This window comes from Halichondria panicea, chromosome 10, assembly GCF_963675165.1.
Source record: "Halichondria panicea chromosome 10, odHalPani1.1, whole genome shotgun sequence".
Classification (NCBI taxonomy): Eukaryota; Metazoa; Porifera; class Demospongiae; order Suberitida; family Halichondriidae; genus Halichondria; species Halichondria panicea.
In genome coordinates this window covers 2,911,962-2,933,020 of record NC_087386.1, presented here as the reverse complement: position 1 = coordinate 2,933,020, position 21,059 = coordinate 2,911,962, and the positions used below count along the sequence as shown (strand labels likewise).

The window sequence follows — 21,059 nt, the reverse complement described above, 5'->3', positions numbered from 1 at the left end:
CTTGCAGTAACACAAGGGGAATTAAGCTCTTGCTGTGCTTCTAACTACTCTCCATAAAACCCCTTCACCAACAATAAATTGGTAAGATCGGTTCTAGTATAATAGCTATAAGTGTGTAATATAGACTCATAATGTATGATAGTAGTGATTTTGGCTTTCAATCTACTGCTCAGGATTCCTTCTACAAGATACTGAGACAGTTAGCAGGACAGCTATGGCAATCAAAACTGCAGGAAACACTCCATGACTCAATAGTGCAGAAGCACCTCACAGATCAAGAGTGCCTGGGTGTCTCGACTTATGAGCAGCTATTCGACATTTTTGTTGAAAAACAGCTTGTAACACCGTTAAACATCACCTTACTCAAAACAGTTCTACGCAACCATGACTCTAGTGGTGCCCTTCTAAGAGCTGTGTATGAAGCCGGTTTTGGCAAAGAAGGTCTTGTCTCAGAAGATAGCTTTTTTGATGAGCAGTGCAGATCATCTGGCAGCTTTCAAAGGCCAAGTTTCGGGCATATGAAATCAATGAGAGACTTCAAGGCTCTGCTAAAACGAATTGATACTCAACTAGATTCAAATGAAGATTTAGGAGCTCTGAAACTTCTTTGTTGCTCTGTGTTATCGTTGAGGCAATTGGATGGAATTTCAAGTGCACTTGAGCTCTGTAATGCACTCCGGAGAGCAAGATGTATCACTGTACAAAAGCCAGAATTTCTTTACCGACTTCTTCAAGATTGCGGACGATGGGACTTATGCGATCTTGTAGATGGATACGTCTACACATGTGAAAAAACCTGTTCCAATAACCCTTCTCCTGAGCCAAGAGAAAGAAAGAATTCTGATTGTAGAAGAATGAATTACCAGTTTACACGAGCTCTCAAAAACTTGGGAGATCAACTTGGATCTGATGATTTAGCCATGATGAAGATGCTAGCTGGAACATACATACCGGACTCAAAATTAGAGAAAACAAGTAACATTTACGAATTCTTGATATTACTTCAAGAACGAGGAAAGCTTAACCAAAAGGACCTTTCGTTTCTGGAACAGCTGCTTGACGATAAACTCCACATTGTTAGCTCTCTCTATGACCAAGGATTTGGATGCCAGGCAAAGCCTCACAAATGTCACAATTCTTTCTCAAGTGAAAGCCTAATGAATTTTAAGCGATTGCTTAAGACTATTGGATCGAGACTTACTTTGGAGAACATTCAACAAATTAAGTTTTTATGCTCAGATGAAACCAGGCCTGTGCATTCAGGTATAGAACTGTTGTCTTTTCTAGAAAAGAGGGGAGAAATCGGACCAAACAATCTACAATTCCTAATGGAAGCACTACAAGAAGTTGGCAGAAGAGATTTGAGCATAATTGTGGAAACATTCATAAATCATTCTTCAACATCAACTCAAGGTACTATACACACACACACAATATGACACCACACATTATCTGCACTATAGGTTAACAAAACAAACTAATGATGGTGATTATTATACACAGGTGTTCAGTCATTGGCCTCAGGGGAGACTCAGACGAAGATACTTGCTCAGTCTACAGCTGCGGCCTCTCCTGTTCTTAACCAAGGAAGCACGGATACTTTACAGCTGCTCGAGAAATTAACCACTTCAGAAGAAGGTCGTGAAAATGACAACAGCAAACACACAGAGTCTCGGTCTTCAACAAATGATCTCCTGATGGCACTCTCCAGACAGAAACTTTTTCAAGAGTCCGAGTTGCGAGAAGAGTACGAGCAGTTCAAGAGAATGATAGGGGCTGAACTCAACAAGAAAGACACACAAATCGAAGATTTAACGAGAAAACTGAATGCACAACAAACTCTATTGAATCGACTGGCTCTGAGACTCAACTTGAAAGATGATGATCTGTAGAAATCACATGCCATGTATAGTCACTTACATACACTGATTGCACCATAAAAGCACTCACCATTCTTATCAGTCACCATTCTTATTTTTGTAGTTGATGACCTGTAGAAATCACGTGATATGTATAGTCACTGACATGCACTGATTGCCTCATAAAATCACTCACTATTATTATATTCTATGTTTGTAGTACCGCTTCGTCCCATGGTCCATGTATTGTGCTGGGTTAATATGCAAAATCATTACGATCAAAAACACATGTATGGTAAGCTACGATACTAGTCAAGTGAGTAGGCAAAGTGAGTAGGCAGGGACGTAAAAAAAATTAAGAAACTGCTTTTTTATTTACTTCTGAACAACTGGGTGTACTCATGAGAGACATAACAAGAGGAAGTAGCAAATTAGATACAGACTTTTATTGGAATGAGGGGGAACAATCTGGCACTCAACTTCAACAACACTACTTTACTTCCATTCAGCCAAAAGTGGGTGACCTTTTAGGTGACAATACAGTCTGTTCATGCCACAAAGAAGGCTTCAGTGTACACTGGGTTTTCAAAACAACAACAAATACATCCTTTGTGTTGAATTTACAATAGTCCAGTCTACTCAGAGACTACTAGGAACTGGTTTGCTTTCATGCATTAATTCCAGAAATACCATGGCTATATATACATGCAACTACCTCACATTTAACGTTATGGAAATCACATACTTTACACAAAGTATGACATACTTTTTGAGGTGCTGTAGCCGATGCAGCCATAGGGGGCAGAGGATGTTGACTGTGCTCACAGACAATAGGTAGAGCACGGCAGCTGGTATGGAGATTGAGATGATCACAGGGAGGGAAATCCCCATCAAAAGTCCCAACAGGAAAATAGTGCAGTATGGTGTCATGACCTATAAACAATGCATATTCTCTCAGATGATATATACATATATACACTAAAAACTACGGTGCTGTGGAGTTACTACAATTCTGCCATAATGGGGACTCCTCGTATAGCACATGAAATGGCCTTAATAAGCTTTAAACTTTAACACCTGATCAGATAAGGGATTTTTCCCTCTCTCCTTAATTAAGCGTAATGGCTTTGAGGCTATTAACATAATTATCGTTGAACTACGTACCGTATAGCGTGAAGTTTTAGAGAGGCTTAAGTTTCGTGGGTTAGCAATCCTACACAAAAATGAGGTCCACAAAATACTTAGCTAATGAAAGACACAACAACGTCATTTAACCAAATAGCGCGAACGAAATGCTTTAAGAGGCCAATCCATAAACTTTTAAGTGCCTCGAAATTTAAAACACTCAGGAGCAGCTGAGCAATATGCACACTGATATTACGTAATCAGATTACTTCACACTCACACCACCTGTAGAGGATGTTGGACACGACCACGTGCACCAATTAAGTTGTTTGCTAAACTAGCACTTTGTTGACACAGTTGTTAACGCAAACTTCTGCTGGTTTGGTATCGTTATTAGATATACTGAGAGCAGGGCCCTTCGCAAAGCTTCCATAACCTGACCTCATCCTCAAGGATCCCCTCTTTACATGTATGTGCGTGTAACTTTAGGCAGAAATATCTTAGGGTCTACTTTGTGACTTAGTTATTTAAGAGACTCTGGACAATACACACAACCCTAACTATAATATATACTCTAGCAAGAGTATAATTATAACAGAGAGAATATCCAACGTAGGCATACTGTGTAAATAGTAGAATACGTCACATCACCCGGTCAGTGTGTAAATTGCAAGCCCATGACAGATACAGGAAGTCACATTACTCTACGCATACATCTGATGCCTACGTTCGATACTCTCTCTCTCTACTCTTGATTCTAGCTAATCCTGGTTCAGCCTAACTACAGGAAAAGCTAGTCAGTTAAAACTCAGTAAAGCCAGAGCACACGTAGATCACTGTGCAGTATCTATGGTAACACAGTGAAATGTGTAGGAAATCTTATATGACTTATGATGCAGTCCAACCTTCTGCACACCACGTAGCTAGGATACATTATGTGATGATTATAACTTTTGCATGCTAATACACATACCAAACATAGGATGAAACTGTAAAATGGGACCAGCAACAAGTGATGACTCTAGTTATCATGAAATTTGGGTCAATGTGGCATCATGTGAAATGGTTATTAACCACTTATGGGGATGACCAGATGACAGAGGAGGTACGACCAGATGACAGAGGAGGTACGACCAGATGACAGAGGAGGGATGACCAGATGACAGAGGAGGGATGACCAGATGACAGAGGAGGTATGACCAGATGACAGAGGAGGGATGACCAGATGACAGAGGAGGTATGACCAGATGACAGAGGAGGGATGACCAGATGACAGAGGAGGTATGACAGGCGTGGTGCAGCTCAAGCGATTAGCCTCTGAATACACTCAGCAATAACATCGTGGGCGGGCGTGGGCGGATAATTATTGCTCAATCTGCTAGAACTTCACCGTGCCAGTCATACCAACTCTGGGAGTAACTATATAAGCCTTGCCAAGGCTGCTACGTGTATAATTATGTGCTGCTGCTGCTTACATGTATAATGATGACAGAAAACAAGTGGGTTCTATGTGTGGCCATGGTCTATGACAATTCATTATCCAACGCTTGCCAAAACAGTCCCTAGAACTCTCTAAAAAGGTGTTGATCTATAATCAAACTATAAGCAAACACTTAGATGTAAATCATTCATGCCCAATTTGAACGACACACATTTGAGGTCCTCGACTTTAAAAGGATGGACTAATAATTATGGTGAAAGGTCACCAGCAAATTAATAATAGTGACCTTTCAATCAATGTCATCATTCATCCACTACTAGCATAATGAAAGCACCGCGGGTGCTGATGCCTCGGTGGATGTGTCAAAGCTACATAACATAAAGTATACTAGCTATTTCCATGAGTATATAATAGAGAGAGAGAGTATTGAACGTAGGCATACTGTGCATCAGATGTATGCAGAGAGTAACGTGACTTCCTGTATCTGTCATGGGGCTTGGGTGTAATAAATGAGTAGATGACATCACCCACACTTGGATTCCAAGCCCGCGGAGAGTAACGTGGCTTCATGTATCTGTCATGGGCTTGGACTAACCAATCCAAGTGTAGGTGATGTAATAAATGAGTAGATTACATCACCCACACTTGGATTGGTCAGATTCCAAGCCCGCGGAGAGTAACGTGACTTCCTGTATCTGTCATGGGACCAATCCAAGTGTAGGTGATGTAATAAATGAGTAGATTACATCACCTACACTTGGATTGGCCAGTGTGCAAATTCCAAGCTCACGACAGATACAGGAATTCACGTTACTCTTCGCATACATCTGATGTACAGTATGCCTACGTTCGATACTCTCTTCTCATATACTTTTGGTATTTCTAATACACACATGAATGCAGGGAAACTCAAAAAGTGGGAAAAGATCGATCATGATTGTTATGTCAAAAGTATGAAGTTCTTCTGCAACCATGTGTACCTACGATTCTAATACAGTTTCGAGTAATTAAAATTAATGGCTGCTGCATCAGTGTAGAGCCTAGCCTCGATTCCAGGCCGCATTAAAATACGGCCTGGTATCTATTGCAGGGGTGATAGTGCGCATGCGCTTCAAATTACACAGAATATGGGTAATCGTACTACGAACATAAAACCTTACCATAAATTAGTCTGTTTACTAAGAATATGTTCCGTAATACTTTATCTCCATTACTGAAGCTGTGGCTTATGCAATCTATTGCGTTGGTCTAGAAGGCTTGAACACTAGTTTGGAGGCTCTCATTTACGTCTACGATGGTCCTATAGCCGGGTTGTCTTCGCAAGTAGCAGTTAAGAGGCACCATACACTTCCCATAGCCTGTACAGATCCCAGTTAAGACATCCTGACCATACAACCGTCATAGAGGTAGATGACAGCCTCTTCTGGCTTCAGACTAGTGTGAAAGCCTTCTGGAACAACGCAATAGAGAGCTAAGCTGAGATGTACAGATAGAAAATACGAGAGAAAGAAAAAAGGGGATTCCCCAGATTATGGAGAATAAACTAACGCGCACTATCACCATGCAATAGATACCAGGCCGTATTTTAATCGGCCTTGAATCGAGGCTATGTAGATCCTTGCAGCTCTTTTCTCACTCTTGTAGCCACCAATAGCTAGCATTCTAGTGCAAAGCTCACTACTAAGTAGAGTAGCAACACTCCATGGACAAGATTTGCTACACACTCTTCTGAAAAAGGCTACAGTAACATTCTAAGTATTCATAACTCGAGAACGAAGCATTATTTTTACAAATCCACGAATTAAAATCCAAGAAAAGATGACTAGAAGCCTATAGAAACTCTTACTTACACTTCATTGATCCTTGAGCAGCTGTTACAGCAGCAGTCTACACAAACACACAGACACTGACATACAAACACACAGACACACAACCGTAATGCGCACCCCCAGGCAATAAATCATGTGATTTAATTGACTGACTGTCTGGGTTTAATAGGAACTGAAACTTGGCAAGGCATCAAAAGAATGGTACTATATAAGTGCAATATTCAAAGTCTAACTACTTAGGCCAGCTCATATTGCAGCTAAAAAAGGACAAAAGGCTAAATTTAAATATTTGTGGCCGAGGCAAACTCAGGTGACATACACATGTAGTTACTCACTCTGCCCCGTGCTCTCAATTGGGGAACCAATGCAAAGAGTTGAACGGCAAACATGACCACGACAAATGCCCCCAGGGCAGAGGGCAGTCTCGAGGCCAGACACACTGACCCGAATATAGCAGCATTCAGAGAGATAGCCCTGCTCGCTCTGCAAGGAGGGGATAAACGATTTGAAGGAATGTTGCACATTATGTGAGTGTACCTTCCATCTTCACTGCCATAGTTGTGGAACACGAGGTGAGTCGCCATCATTCCCACCTATTATCAAGAGAATGGCCATGAGGAAACAGGCACAAATTTGATTACAAGCTTGTCTGAGATATGTGTATTTTGGGTACAGTAAAACGTACTTGTAGCTGTAAAAGGTTTACACATTGTACTCATTCTGCGCTAATAGGCGGATCCAATGCTCAAGCAGACGTCATAACACAGCTGCTAGTGATGGACCTACTGTCATTGCCCATATGGTGTCCGTAGAGATAGACTCAGTGAGTGTTCTCAGGATGGGGGAGACTCCAGCGAGGAAAAGAACAAAGAGGAGAGAGGGAACAAACTGGTCCCTTACCACACCTACATGCGTAATACTCGAGAGTGAAGTGTACTTGTGAGTTGGGGAATATTTATTGGCTAGAGAAAGTGAAGTGAGGTCTAACTACAACGGGGTTTTTAGTCCTTATAATTACAATGACCATTGTCAAGAAATGTGAGATCACTATTATTATAATTATAATTATGCACTATACTTCCAGCCATTCTAGAAATAATCCACCAGCCGTGTGCACTAGCAGCACAACATAAATGAATAGGGTGCATGGTAAGCACTCACCTGAAGCACCAGTGATGGTGGTGAGAGGGGTGGTGAGGATGTACCCGAGAGCTGTGAGGGCAGTGGAGCTTGTGAAGAGTGTGAGAGGATAGAGCCAGCCCTCCTGGATGTACCAGTACACACCCACAAACAGACACACGCTGTAGTAAACATAAGAGCATCTGATGAGTTGACAAAAGATGTAGCTCTACACATTGTGATTATCGAACTTAATTATTCACACACATTGCATGTATAGTGTATGAATGAGCTGTAGTAAATAATTGCCGGCCATGGGTAACATAACACAAAACAGTAGGTAAAGTCTAGTCTCATGAATCAGCCGCACCTTTGGTGTCCGTCTGAGCACTCTTTACGTGAAATCATTTCACAATGGAATGTATTACGTCACTGTACAAGCTAACAAAACCATAAAAATGCAACCACATCCGCTATCTCTGTTCAGCCACATCACTGCTTGCTGCTCAACCGCATGTAAAGTTTCACTATTTGCTGCCTCCTATTCAAGTCACCTGATGCTTGTGAGCAATCTCATTGGTCACGTTGGAAATCCACCGTGGCCCATGAGTTCACGTAAAGAGTGCTCAGACGGACACCAAAGGTGCGGCTGATTCATGAGACTAGGTAAAGTCATGGATACTACATTCCTAAGTGCATACGCCAAACCAACTAGAACAACTCCTTACCACGATAGCTGCACGGAGACAACAATTGACGAAAGAATGAGCTCTCCCAGGGTATAGGTCTTGGTGTACACTGCAATATAAATTACATCGTAACCACATACCGACCAACGTAACAACGTTTTAACAAGTCTGGTAGGGATGATTTAATTATTAATACTGGCAGATTTACGATCACATAATTATAATAGTTGGTCGAAGCACAACCCTGGAAGCTCAAGTAAGGTTGGGTGTTCGTACGGGTACTTAGTCTTACGGTGTGGCTAAATGAATTGCTAAAGTGGGCAAAAACTGCAATAGTTAATTTTGTATGCTACTGCACATGGAGGGTTTCATCTAGGATTAAAAGTTTGGGGGGAGAAGGTGTACACACGCTGCAAAATGTTTGGCCACTCCTACATTTGTTGACCACACCGCCTATTACATGCTAGTGCATCACAGTAGATCTAGTTACATATTGCACATAGACAGTACTAATGTGATGATGTCATTATTACATACAAATTTTGGGGGGGAAAGGTTCACCCCAGCCCCCCCCCCCACTAGATGAAACCCTGGCATGGCATGTTTTTGGCTTAAGCTGGCTTGTCTACTATTGCATTTTGATTTGAATAGTTACGGACTTGTTCATTGATGAGCCACGCCTTCAGCACTCGAATGCTACAATCTGATTGGGCTTTTTTTAATTTCTGCAACAGGAACAAACCCTGACATGGCAGCAGAGGAGGTCCGACATGTGTGCACGAATCACTACGTGTATTGGCCTGGACGTTATCACGTGACCGCAAATGACATCAATGCACTGATTTTTAAGTGATTTGTGCACGCTGAGATGGCAGTGGTTCCCGAATCCCAAACCTATGCAAGCGTCCAGGAATTGGGTTACATATGGTGCAATTCTAAACCGGAGGCCACGCCATTTTCACCTTCGGAAAAGGAACTGGGAATGTACTTATCAAATATTTGTCCCGGTGGAATGCAATTAAAATGAACCGCTAATTACCATCGCGATACGTGGGTGATAAAAAATGTTAGCCTAGTTGATGTGTTTCTACTCGAGGCCTGTGATATTTCATGCAGTCATAATCAGTGTGTGGGCGGTCGCACGTAAGTATAATTATTTGTGATGTCTGCATTCTTATGGTAGCATGAGATTCTTCACGAACGGAACAACTTTTTTGATGAGCACCTTTACCACTCCCTTTCTGAAGGCAAAAGGAGTAGCCTCCAGTGTAGTGCTAGTGATCAGAAAAACAACTGGCCGTTCTAAGGAAGGGGGTACTCGAACTCATTCACAAGGTTAAAAAAACTCACAATTCTTCCTGAGGCCATCCAGAAACTGCTCAGGCTCTACATAGTTGTCAGCATAAGCCTGCTTCTCATAGAGCACCTTCTTCCAAGCCATGCTTGTTAAGGGAATTCCCTCATATCATTTGTTAATAATTATGAGGTCACCGTAAACAAGCTAGGGAATTCCCTTCACTGCACAGTCAGCATATTAAAAGTCAACACACAAGATGGACCCAGAAACATTCCTTTTCAGACGATTTCTTTACCAAATCTCTAACAGTTTGTCTCAATCCGAAGTCAGCAGCCTCAGGTTTATGCTAGACAATGCCCTACCAAGGAGGCAACTCGAAGATGCTATGTCTGGGTTTGATATATTCTGTTTGATGGAAGAGAAAAATTTCCTTACCCCCAACAACCTCCAATTCTTGCAAGAAGTCCTGGAAACTGTACGGAAGAGCCATTTAGTAGAACAGTATCGTGCTTTAAAAGGGTCCACCAGTAGTAGTGCTGTGATCAAGCCGATACCGGGACCGGGAGTTAATCCAACAGAAGCTGGTCAAGGACAAAATTCGTTTATCTCTTCCCATAAAAAACTCCTCGGGGATCTCGGAGGGCAACTATCAGCGGAGGATGTTCACGACATGGCCTTATTCTTTCATGGAGGCTCTTCGTCCATTCATGTCAAGGATCTTGAGAAGTTGAAAAGTGCTGAGAGCGTTTTCAAGAAACTCGAGGGAAGTCGAACCATCCGACCAGGCGATTACACCATTCTTTACAACGTCTTGGATGTGATTGGTCGCCTGGACCTCTGTGAGCTGATAGCCGATCACTGCAATAGCCAAGGCACGTATACATAAGCTTGTACAACACTGTACTTGTACTAATTTATTGTGCAGTACTGATGCGATACTGTGCTGACTCATCATTTCATTGTTGTAGATAGGGTGGTTTCTGTTGTTTATTATTGGCGTAATGGCTTGTTGTTCAATTGTCCTTCTTGTTTTGTGTAGTGCAGGTACTTTCCCTTGCATGGGGTTGTTAATGTGATAACTGAGCCTTAATCCATTACATAGGCTTTGGGGAACATTGTGCTGTCAAGGTCTGTTTTTACCATCGTCTGTTCTCTGATATTTTTTGTTTATAATAAGTAACATTCTATTCCTCACAGCTCAAGCAAGCAATCTGAGCTCTCCCATTGCCGCTCAAGCAAGCAATCTGAGCTCTCCCATTGCTGCTCAAGGAGAACCTCAGATACGCTACCCTCACCAACCGTCCTTATATGGACCGTCTCTTGGCAGCAGCTACTCTTCAGAATTTTCGAGCTCTTCTATGGAATCAAGAGATGGAGTACGTTCTGGACCGTCAATGGTAGTTGCTCCAGGTATCGCCAGACCACAAGGTTCCCTACCCTCGGAACCTAACATGATCGATCAACTAGAGAGTGACAAACAAAACCTTCAAAAGCAATTGGCTTTAGCCATGAAGCAAGTCCAGGTTGAACAAGATCAAGCTCTCCAAGTTCAACTGCTAGAAGAACAACTGAAGAAGAAGATTACGGAAGTTGAACAGCTCAGGAAAACAGCCCATCACCTGTCTGGAGCTGTAGGGCGGCCACCTTCGTACGAGATGAACAGAAATCCGCATGGTATTGCAGTGGTGTTCGTGAATAAGAAGTTTGACAAAAATCTTTGTGATCCCGACCTGGAGCTAAGCGTGCGAATGGGAGCTGATAAAGATCGGGCTTTGCTAGCGGAAACTTTTAGAGCTCTCAGTTATGAAGTGAGGATTTTCAAGAATCTCACTGCCGAAAAGATGTACACAGAAATCGAGAGAGCGATGCAAGAGTCAGACAATTCTGACAGCTTTGTGTGTTGTGTATCAACTCATGGCAATGCTACTGGAGTGTTTGGGAGCGATAGTGTGATTCTGAAGTGGGATGAAATTCAAGCTCTTGCTACACAGTCAGTACCTCTCCGTGGGAAACCGAAGCTGTTCTTTTTCCAGTCATGTCGACGGCCACCTATTGTAAAAGCAGATGGTTCCCACTCCTCTCATGGGCATGAAGATGCAGATATCTACAAAGTTTACGCTTGTACCCCGAATAGCGAAGCTTTTAGCAGCCCAGAGTATGGTTCTTGGCTAGCTTTGTCGATGAAACGTTACTTCACAAATCCGCAGCTGATGCACACTTATAGCCTCGATGTGCTCACAAGATATGTGTGTACAGAAGTAAGTGAACAAGTTGGGGTGCTGGTTGAGAATGGCCAAGAGCTTGAAGTGCAGCAATGTGTGCACAGCGAGACTACCCTGAAGAAGAGTGTCTATTTTTTTCCTGAACAGATTTGAAGATCATTTTGTGCTAATGGTAATTTGTAGACTTCTGTGATTACTGTAATTATAATTATGTGATTATTGTAATTATTATAATAAATGTACGTACAAGTACCAAGAACAAATCCCAGATAAGCTTGCAACCCGACCTCCCGTCAGGGACGGTCGAGCCACGGCCAACTAATTTTATGGCTGGGAATGGCACGCCCATCTACTTGTTTACTTGAACATAAAAGGTTGTTCAATGTTTATTAGTATAATTATAGGCACACAAAAAATGTGTCTATGACTACCATCAGGGTATAACTCTTGACCTCACCTGATGCGCATGTGCAATTCCCGTGGCTTCTTCTTTTCAACATTTGGATATGGCTACTTGTTGTGACAATGTTGATGCAAGCGTCATCTTAGACACATTGATTGAAAGAACTGGAATAACAGAGGACCAGCTAGATGGCACAGTGGAGGAGGGGCACCTGCTGAAGCTGGCTGGACTGTTTGGTGGCTGGGAGAAGTATGTGGGAGTGCCTGGACTTGGTCTCAATGAGGCACAGAAGGCTGATGTAAGGGATGCTGTTTTCCTGGGAGGGCTGATCAAAGCTCTGACATTTTGGCTCAAAAGAAACCCTTACTATAACTATCGCTCACTGATTGAGATTTTGTTGGAACTGAAGGAGAGGCTGCTAGCTGTCAATGTGTGCAATACTGGTGAGTGTTGTAAGAATGCAGCCTTGTATATTGTTGAAGCTGTGTACATGTTGTGCTATGCAGATCCAGAGGGGTTCTTTGGGTTCAATTGAACCCCCCTCTGAGACATAGTGAGTATGTGGGAGGCTTAAGCTACTAGTTAGCAAGTTGTCCCTTTATCACAATAGTCATGCACTTCTCACTTACCTTTAGCCGAAGCTCTGTCTGTGCAGTTTCAGTGGCTATAAGGCTAAAAAATCTCTCCAGCGCAGCGCATGCTGACTGTTTTAAAGTGAAGACCTTTTTTTAGGAAAAATTTGAGGTGTTTAATGCGCATGCTGACTGTTTCGAAGAAGTGACGATCTTTTTTTAAGGTAAAAAAGAACCCCCCTTTCAAGAATCCTAGATCCGCCAATGACAGTTTCACTGTAACCTTTTTGTGGTCACTAAACCCTAGAAGCTTAAGATTTTATGATAGTGTGTGGTGACTGGGTATTTTTGTTCCACAGTTACTACGTTGACCTTTGGTTCTAAAGAATCCAGGCCAGTCTCAGGTGGTAAGTTGATATTACCTATTACCTGTAGCTTGACATTGCTTGCAATGTGTTTCAAAAATGGACAATGCATGCATGCATACGAGAATAAACTCATACAAGCGTTGAGGACATAATGTATACAATGTCATAATCCTATGCCCTGATTGATGACACCACTCATGCAATTGCAGATCTCCCTACATTGGAGCCTTTTGAGCCAACTGACAAGAGTGCTGCAGACACTACCACCTCAGTACTGGTTACAGCAATGCCTTCGAATGGTGGGCTCTTAAGATTTGTACGATACTTACATTAATCATTTGTTTTTGCAGATGCTGCTCTCTCAGACAAAGTGAAATGGTTTGAGGCACAGTTTTATAGCTTACAAGAGTCGGCACAGGCTGAGCTCACAAGGGAAGGAGTCACTGTTGAAAATTTCCGACAATCGTTAGCACGCCTCTCGAGTTCAATCAAAGCCGAGCATGAGAAATTTGTGAAAAAAAAATATGACACTTTCCAGAAAGCCAAGTCCATCGAAGAAATCTTTGTTCACCTCAACTCTTCTACCTTAGCTTCATTGACTTTAGTCTTCTCGAGCACATTATCGACCACTTTGGCAGTTCTGACCTCAAGAAAAAGATGAGCCAATACTCCATGGACATGGTGCAGTTCCGCAAGACAACAACAGTGGCTGAGATTTTCCCTCACCTGTCCGGTCGACCAGAGCCACCACCCGAGTATGTCAAGCTGGAGATGGAGTTTGATTACGATCCACACACTTTCACACTGGAGGATTTGGAGCAAACTCGTCTCAAGCTGGGGAGAGAGTTTTTATTATCAAAGTTGGCGCTCTTTCTTATGAAGATTGTTTTGGGCTCAGTTGTTTTGGTCTGCATACTGCCTGAGGGAATAGTGAGAATTGGTGTGACAAGAAGAAAAAAAAAGCTTTCGTAATTTAAAACTCATGCGACTGCATCTGAACAATAAATGCCTTTATCATATCGATCTGTCAAAAATGTTTGCTCACAACATCAACAATGCAATTCTGTCTACTCTTGATTCTTGTGGACTGGCTATCATACTTGATGTTCCCCCCAGAGGTACTTCATCTACAATAAATGCTAAAATCCGCAGGCTCATCAACAGGTTTGAGGACTGTAACTTTGCCTTTTACAGAAGTACTAACACGAACAAGTTAGAATTAGATGGGATCGTGTACGCTTTAAACCACTATCTCAATCTCCCATTAAACCTATCTAACTACCGATTCTGTTTGTGGTGGAGGGTGTAGTGTGCCGAAGTGATGTGAACACTTTAGTATTTAGAGATGACAAGATTGACATCTGTAAAGATATCATTGAGCCACTAGTATCATCTGAACACCTTGCCGACAATCCCAAGATAATCATTGAGGAGGAGACTAATCGAGGTAAATTGCTTGATTTATCGCAGTTAAGAACCCCACATGGCCAAAAATTTATTGTCGCTGTAGTCGATGCTAATATTGACAAGATTGACCACGTTCGAGACATATTTGTTGAATGGCGTATTCATCGCTCTAAAATGATCGACATCAAAGAAAGACTTTTGAGATTAGAATCACAAAAATTTAAAGCGATGATTGTGAGGTCTCATCTCGAGCAGCCGATTTATTTGTGCCCAGTGAGTTAAATGATTTTCAATTGTGTCCGGTAATATTAAGTAGAATCAGGAGTGTATAATTAATGAACTCCTGGTACAAGAGTTCATTAATAGGAAGAGTAGTCCAGGCAGAACGCCTAACTACCATTTTCAGTGAGTTAATTGCTACACGTCAGCCTTCTTCACTGGCCTCCCCTGAAAAGAAGGCCTGCTACGACTGCTTGCGCATGCGCAAAATTATTGGATATTTTTTCCTGTAAAATGTCCTGAATTTATCAGAGAAAAGATCCTGACAAAGTATAATTATGTACTAATTATTAAAAGTCATACACAGAGCTATAATGCTATATATAGCTAGCTAGAGACGGAGCTGTAGATTGTTGTACAGAGTCAGTAGCATTACCTGTAGATAGTAGACTTTCAACACAAAGTTAGTATTAGATGGGCGTGGCCTGTCCATTAGGCTTTCAGCTTTCACTCCGTTCAGACGATTGTCATCCACACTGTTGCTAGCATAGCAGGCTACGGTAGCTATCAGCTCTTTCTCAGATAGGCTAGAAACCTTCAATCGAACTTTCTATTATACTTCCTTCAATCCACTTCCGTTTGTCATTGTTTTACTGAGCATACACGTTGTTATCCTGCCTGGCTAATGGTTAGCGCATGTGCAAGTATAGTCGATATACCAGGCCCACTCTTCGAGGAAGTGCGGCCTGGGATCGAGGCTATAGTCACAAGCCAATTAAGGAATTGCATAGTGCTCTAATTAGACTATGCCTCGGTGCGCATGCGCAAACGAGTTTGTGTGTGTGTAGACTGCTACAGCTGCTCAAGGATCAATCAAGTGTAAGTAAGAGTTTCTATAGGCTTCTAGTCATGGATTTTAATTCATGGATTTGCAAAATAATGCTTCGTTCTCGAGTTATACCTTATTTGGAATGCCATTGCAGCCTTTTCAGAAGAGTGCGTAGCAAAACTTGTTCACCGAGTGTTGCTGCTCTACTTAGTAGTTAGCTCTGCACTAGAACGCGCTAGCTATTGGTGGCTGCAAGAGTGAGAAGAGAGCTGCAAGGCTCTGCGATGTAGCCATTCTTGAACTTTTGGCATCAATTGTTCTTAACAACAATCATGGAGTTCATGCAATTTCTGTTTATTCAGAATATTCATTATAATGTGTGTATAAAAGCTATTGTACTATGGTTGCACCAAAGATCAAAGGCTTCAGTTGTAGTTTGTACTAGGCTCTGGCAAATTATGCTCTTTTTTCTGCCCAAATTCAGCCTATTATGCTTGTCGAAAGAACCCATTATGCCCCACATTGACGTCCTTTTTTCCGCAGTATAGTAGATTATCTCTTGTTGTATTGTACATTTGTAACATAACAGTAATAAACTGAAGATTCAACATAATCTTCTAGACGTGAAAGAGTCATTTAAAAGAGAAAAAACACGTTCAGCAACAGTAGAGGACCGTCGTATTTGTACCAAATTGACCAAATCCAAAATTTTAACCCTATTATGCCCCAATTATGCCAGCATAATGACCTAACCTATATGCCCCAAATTATGCCGGCATAATTTGCCAGGGCCTAGTTTGTACTACTTATACAACCTGTCTGACCACAGCCATGGTATATGGCAGTTATACCCTAGTGTATACTGACTGCCATATACCATGGCTTGTGGTCACAAACTACATGTACAGCTAGAACTGAATACAGTATCCCACCTTTGCAACAAAATTGACACAATTAAAACAATGACACACTAATCAATTCAATCAATATTAGAGCTAGAGAGAATTCAATACAAAACAGAATACTAATGATTTTAGTAAACATAAAAAGAGCCAAGTTCGAGCGATGAATAGTTACAAAAGGGAGGCAAATTTGGAAGAACTCCGTGAACGATACTGGTTTGTTTGTGTTGTTTTTTCAACTTTCAACATTAATTTGGTTGTCACAACCTGCTTATTACATTGCTGCATGGGACCAGGAGCAGTAAGAAGGGTCCAGACTGCCAAGTGTTTATCTGGTTCCTTCACAATTCCTCAGACTAAAGAGAATGCACTGCACTGGGCCAGTACAGTAGGCTTGTGGAATGATATTTTCGGGTACATTTGCACTCTTTGTAGACAAGTAGCACCAGTGTACTTTCTTGAAGTGTCTTCTATAAAGATGCAGAAACACAGCCTTCACAATTGCTTGCTTGAATCATAGACGCTTGCTTGAATCAGCCATCGCTTTTAAAAAATTAATAATGATAGCTATAGGCAAATTCATTGCATATATATAGCTATAGCAACAGTGACGTCAAACAGTAGTTATAAGCATATTCATTGAAGAAGCATGACATGAAGTAGCTAAACATAGTAGTACAGTCCAGTTAAACTATGGCCTCGAGTGGTATATTTGCTTTACACGCTTGAGTAATCATAAACCAACTCGGCTACGCCTCGTGGTTTATCGGATTACTCTCGCGTGTAAATCAAATATACCACTCGAGGCCATTGTTTAACTATAACTTAGTAGTTATGTAGCTTTGGCATATCCACCGAGGTATCAGCACCTGTGGTGATTTCGTTTATCCAATGACCAACCATGTACATGTACGTTGCAAATCTTGCCAAATTTCCAGTTGTAATACTGATAATTATTCCCCTCAGTATAAAGTTTTGCAACTCTCCTCAATTTTCCAGACGTTAATTTTTAATGCATAATTGTTAATAATACTGCAGGGCAAGTCCGTGGGTTACAACGATTTTGGAGATGTTGTTGGTGAGGTTGACGAAGTGATTAGGTCCACTCAAAACCCGAAAGGTTTGGCTATTGCGATCAGGCTAGAGCTAGATGAGTATCACCTCTGGATTAAAATAGATACCAATACCAAAATACTTACTGACACATTTTCGGAACTGGGTTATGCAGCCATATGTATCTCTGTAAGGAAGACTGAAATAGATGACATCATGACTGCAGTGACATACCACACAGAGTTGTCAGACCACCCGATAGTGTTTGCAATTAGTGGACAAGTAGCTGGAGATGACCCAAACCATTTGCTTGATAAAAGTAGTCTTATCGACATCGACATCAACAAGGCTATTCTCGAGCCTCTTTGCATTCCTTATCTCTCTCAGCACCCTAAGATATTTCTTATCATGGCCTATACTGGTACTGAAACCTCGCTGGACCTATCACACCTGATGGTTCCATTCGAAGGAAACTTCATTCTTGCTTATATCCATTCTAAAACAATACACAATATATCTTCTGAGACTACTGAGATTTTACAGCATGCACTCCAGAACACCGACGCATCTATTGATGAAGTACTAGATGAGGTTCGACGTAACATCCCAGGCCACTCTTCAATGAAGGTGATCTCTCGCCTCGACAAGCCAGTGTATATCCATGACGACCCGGTAGATCTTCATCGCGGCATTGGTGAACAAATAGACCCTACTGGAACTGGTAAGTACACAATTTAGTGTGCAAACAATATTTACGTATTTTGTTTCTTCTATAGATCCAGTTGGGACAAGTTAGTAGCTACTATTAAATGGACAAATTAAACTATACTTATTTATTTTGGTCATCATGCTTTCTTATTTAAAAAAAACAACACTTTTTTATTATGTAGATCGAGGTATAGCTCCTTATAATAATATACTTGCACGAGCATATTATACCGGTATGGTTATAGCACAATTTTTCCCTGAAGTGTTTAATCTGAAATCAAATCAGTCATTTACATATGTATGCATGCACAAATCACTACAAGTGGTAGTGTACCGTATAGCGGGTATATTTCGAGGGTACACTACCACTTGTAGTGATTTGCGGATGTGCCTTTAGAAAGGTTTTCGCGGATTTAATTTTTGTGGAATAGCGCCTTTTTTGCAGCATGCATGCATGGAATATTAAATTCGCAGTTATAAATGTTCGCGGTTCATGCCTAATCCGCGAAAACCACAAACATTTATACCCTCGAAATATACCCTTTATACGGTATTTGGCCTGGATCACATGACCGCAATGACATCAATGTACTGAACTTGTATTGATTCGTGCACGCATGTCAGGACCTATGGCAAGCCAAACCTATCAAAACTACGTGATCTAAGGAATTGTTAATTACGCCGTGATATACGTGCATGCAAGAGTACGATTTGCACGATGGGATATAACAAAATGACGTATGACGCTCCATTTGTTTCGTTATTCAAGTAGCCCAATAAATATTAAAAATTAACTTAAGCCACATTTGTTGTGCTAAGTATTATTTAGAACACACCTAGCCAAGATTAAGTGTTTTAATCTGCGTGCCGAGGATGGCCTCGAGGTTAACGTGGTGCTCGAGGCGTAGCCGAGAGCATTACGTAACCGAGAGGCCATCCGAGTGCACCAGATTAAAACACGTGACTTGGCTAGGTGTGTTCTAAAGCAGAGGAGGTTGGACGCGCGTCATACTTTGTAATAATAAATCATGTGATAAATGATGAATATAATTATAAAGGGATCCTAGCAGATCCTTTTTTAGTCATGTCAGCACTTTCTTTCTGCCAAGTCAGCAGTAATTTTGTTTGCCTGTAAAATAGATTGCGGGCGTGTGGGAAGAAGATGGAGGGCAATGGAAAAAGACCATGGCATGTTTCCAGTCCTACTTTGCTAACACCTACAAGGCCTCAAAAGAAAAGAATTCCTCTTCAAACATTAGCCTCTCAGGCTCAGCAGTGTTCAGACAGAGCAAAAGCTTGCTATTGACCAAGGTGCAAATCAACCGATACACTGTTTGATTTGTGGACGGTTTTTTGGTGGGGCATAAATTGTGATACTATCACACTATCACAATCATGATATAGATCTACTGCTATCAGGACTGGTGAAGAATCTACCTGAACTTGAGTTGTCTCCAATTCTCTATAGCCTATATATATAGTGGTATTATGCAAACTGATAGACATGTATAGTGTATATCTATAGCGTATTTATATCATTATGTCATTATATGTATGATAAATACATGCATATATAGATCTCTATTGCATGAAAGTAATATTATGTAGAAAATTCAACATTTTTCCTTTATTATTATGCGTTCACAATTGACAGAATGTTCACAAAATTAATTAGTTTCTATTTGCGGAATCATGTAAGGTATACGTTTGATATAAGCGTTCACAATTGACAGAATGATCGCACAAATTTAGTTTATACTATATATATACTATATATACGTTTGATATAAGCGTTCACAATTGACAGAATGATCACACAAATTTAGTTTATACTATATATATACTATATATATATACGTTTGATATAAGCGTTCACAATTGACAGAATGTTCACACATTTAGTTTATACTATATATATACTATATATATATACGTTTGATATAAGCGTTCACAATTGACAGAATGATCACACAAATTTAGTTTATACTATATATATACTATATATATACGTTTGATATAAGCGTTCACAATTGACAGAATGATCACACAAATTTAGTTTATACTATATATATACTATATATATACGTTTGATATAAGCGTTCACAATTGACAGAATGATCACACAAATTTAGTTTATACTATATATATACTATATATATACGTTTGATATAAGCGTTCACAATTGACAGAATGATCACACAAATTTAGTTTATACTATATATATACTATATATACGTTTGATATAAGCGTTCACAATTGACAGAATGATCACACAAATTTAGTTTATACTATATATATACTATATATATGCGTTTGATATAACCGTTCACAATTGACAGAATGATCACAAATTTAGTTTATACTATATATATATAATTATAGTTTATACTATATATACTTTTGATATAAGCGTTCACAATTGAAAGAATGATCACACAAATTTAGTTTATACTATATATAGTTATATAATTATATGTTTGATATAAGCGTTCACAATTGACAGAATGTTCACAAATTTAGTTTATACTATATATATCGAATTATAATTTATACTATTATATATATAGTATAATATTATATACGTTTCATATAAGCGTTCACAATTGACAGAATGATCACAAATTAAATTTTAGTTTATACTATATATAATATAGTATATACGTTTGATAAGCGTTCACAATTGACAGAATGATCACAAATTTAGTTTATACTATATATATACTATAAGCGTTCACAATAATTTATTGACAGACTTTTATTGGCAACCCCATGATGCATGCACCTCACAGGGCCCTCGGCCATGCATAATATGTATAATTATGTTCATGATAACATGCACTGGTATTATAATTATATAGACAACCCCTTCCCCCCATAATTATAGCCATGCATGCATGTAACTACATAAAAACCACCCTTCCCCCATAAAACTTATTATCACAATGGTATCAAGATATCATTCATTTCGATTGTATATACATAATACATAAAACAACGTGTTACTAGCACACAAAACA

The 21,059-nt window shown here is 40.4% G+C and overlaps 5 protein-coding genes across 6 annotated transcripts; 4 read left to right on the top strand and 1 right to left on the bottom strand.

Moving 5' to 3' along the window:
* Positions 1–87: 87 nt before the first annotated feature.
* Positions 88–2,096, top strand: LOC135343129 (uncharacterized). The gene is made up of 2 exons (XM_064540095.1): positions 88–1,413; positions 1,504–2,096. The coding sequence occupies exons 1-2, from the start codon at positions 132–134 to the stop codon at positions 1,890–1,892; spliced, it is 1,671 nt and encodes a 556-aa protein (XP_064396165.1). The 5' UTR covers positions 88–131; the 3' UTR covers positions 1,893–2,096.
* On the bottom strand, positions 1,367–9,548 carry LOC135343144 (phosphatidylinositol N-acetylglucosaminyltransferase subunit C-like). Of its 2 annotated transcripts, none has more exons than XR_010397066.1 (10): positions 9,413–9,548; positions 8,102–8,171; positions 7,416–7,555; positions 7,041–7,159; positions 6,792–6,847; positions 6,590–6,737; positions 2,626–2,792; positions 2,056–2,110; positions 1,951–1,991; positions 1,367–1,886 (listed from the first exon to the last, which is right to left on the bottom strand). XR_010397066.1 is itself a non-coding variant. In XM_064540116.1 (10 exons), the coding sequence occupies exons 1-8, from the start codon at positions 9,501–9,503 to the stop codon at positions 2,068–2,070; spliced, it is 834 nt and encodes a 277-aa protein (XP_064396186.1). In that variant the 5' UTR covers positions 9,504–9,548; the 3' UTR covers positions 1,367–1,886; positions 1,967–1,991; positions 2,056–2,067. The 2 variants fall into 2 exon arrangements, 1 of the variants encoding a protein (XP_064396186.1); XM_064540116.1 differs by having other exon boundaries at positions 1,967–1,991.
* A 15-nt stretch (positions 9,549–9,563) lies between these two features.
* Positions 9,564–11,844, top strand: LOC135343128 (caspase-8-like). The gene is made up of 2 exons (XM_064540094.1): positions 9,564–10,231; positions 10,557–11,844. Exons 1-2 carry the CDS (start codon positions 9,616–9,618, stop codon positions 11,732–11,734), a joined length of 1,794 nt encoding a protein of 597 aa, XP_064396164.1. The 5' UTR covers positions 9,564–9,615; the 3' UTR covers positions 11,735–11,844.
* Positions 11,845–11,964: 120 nt separating this feature from the next.
* Positions 11,965–13,704, top strand: LOC135343148 (uncharacterized). The gene is made up of 4 exons (XM_064540119.1): positions 11,965–12,427; positions 12,916–12,963; positions 13,134–13,223; positions 13,275–13,704. The coding sequence occupies exons 1-4, from the start codon at positions 12,088–12,090 to the stop codon at positions 13,583–13,585; spliced, it is 789 nt and encodes a 262-aa protein (XP_064396189.1). The 5' UTR covers positions 11,965–12,087; the 3' UTR covers positions 13,586–13,704.
* A 511-nt stretch (positions 13,705–14,215) lies between these two features.
* LOC135343153 (uncharacterized) lies at positions 14,216–18,346 on the top strand. The gene is made up of 3 exons (XM_064540126.1): positions 14,216–14,604; positions 17,320–18,055; positions 18,111–18,346. The coding sequence occupies exons 1-3, from the start codon at positions 14,506–14,508 to the stop codon at positions 18,128–18,130; spliced, it is 855 nt and encodes a 284-aa protein (XP_064396196.1). The 5' UTR covers positions 14,216–14,505; the 3' UTR covers positions 18,131–18,346.
* The last annotated feature ends 2,713 nt before the right edge of the window (positions 18,347–21,059 follow it).

Coding starts and splice junctions, on each gene's coding strand:
- LOC135343129 (XM_064540095.1), top strand. CDS start 132: ATGTATGATAGTAGTGATTTTGGCTTTCAATCTACTGCTCAGGATTCC. Junction 1,414..1,503: donor TTCTTCAACATCAACTCAAG/GTACTATACACA, acceptor TATTATACACAG/GTGTTCAGTCATTGGCCTCA.
- LOC135343144 (XM_064540116.1), bottom strand. CDS start 9,503: ATGGCTTGGAAGAAGGTGCTCTATGAGAAGCAGGCTTATGCTGACAAC. Junction 6,738..6,791: donor TATGGCAGTGAAGATGGAAG/GTACACTCACAT, acceptor CCCTCCTTGCAG/AGCGAGCAGGGCTATCTCTC. Junction 2,111..2,625: donor CGGCTACAGCACCTCAAAAA/GTATGTCATACT, acceptor ATATTAACCCAG/CACAATACATGGACCATGGG.
- LOC135343128 (XM_064540094.1), top strand. CDS start 9,616: ATGGACCCAGAAACATTCCTTTTCAGACGATTTCTTTACCAAATCTCT. Junction 10,232..10,556: donor CGATCACTGCAATAGCCAAG/GCACGTATACAT, acceptor TATTCCTCACAG/CTCAAGCAAGCAATCTGAGC.
- LOC135343148 (XM_064540119.1), top strand. CDS start 12,088: ATGGCTACTTGTTGTGACAATGTTGATGCAAGCGTCATCTTAGACACA. Junction 12,428..12,915: donor TGTCAATGTGTGCAATACTG/GTGAGTGTTGTA, acceptor TTTGTTCCACAG/TTACTACGTTGACCTTTGGT. Junction 13,224..13,274: donor TACAGCAATGCCTTCGAATG/GTGGGCTCTTAA, acceptor TTGTTTTTGCAG/ATGCTGCTCTCTCAGACAAA.
- LOC135343153 (XM_064540126.1), top strand. CDS start 14,506: ATGATCGACATCAAAGAAAGACTTTTGAGATTAGAATCACAAAAATTT. Junction 14,605..17,319: donor AGCCGATTTATTTGTGCCCA/GTGAGTTAAATG, acceptor ATAATACTGCAG/GGCAAGTCCGTGGGTTACAA. Junction 18,056..18,110: donor AATAGACCCTACTGGAACTG/GTAAGTACACAA, acceptor TTTCTTCTATAG/ATCCAGTTGGGACAAGTTAG.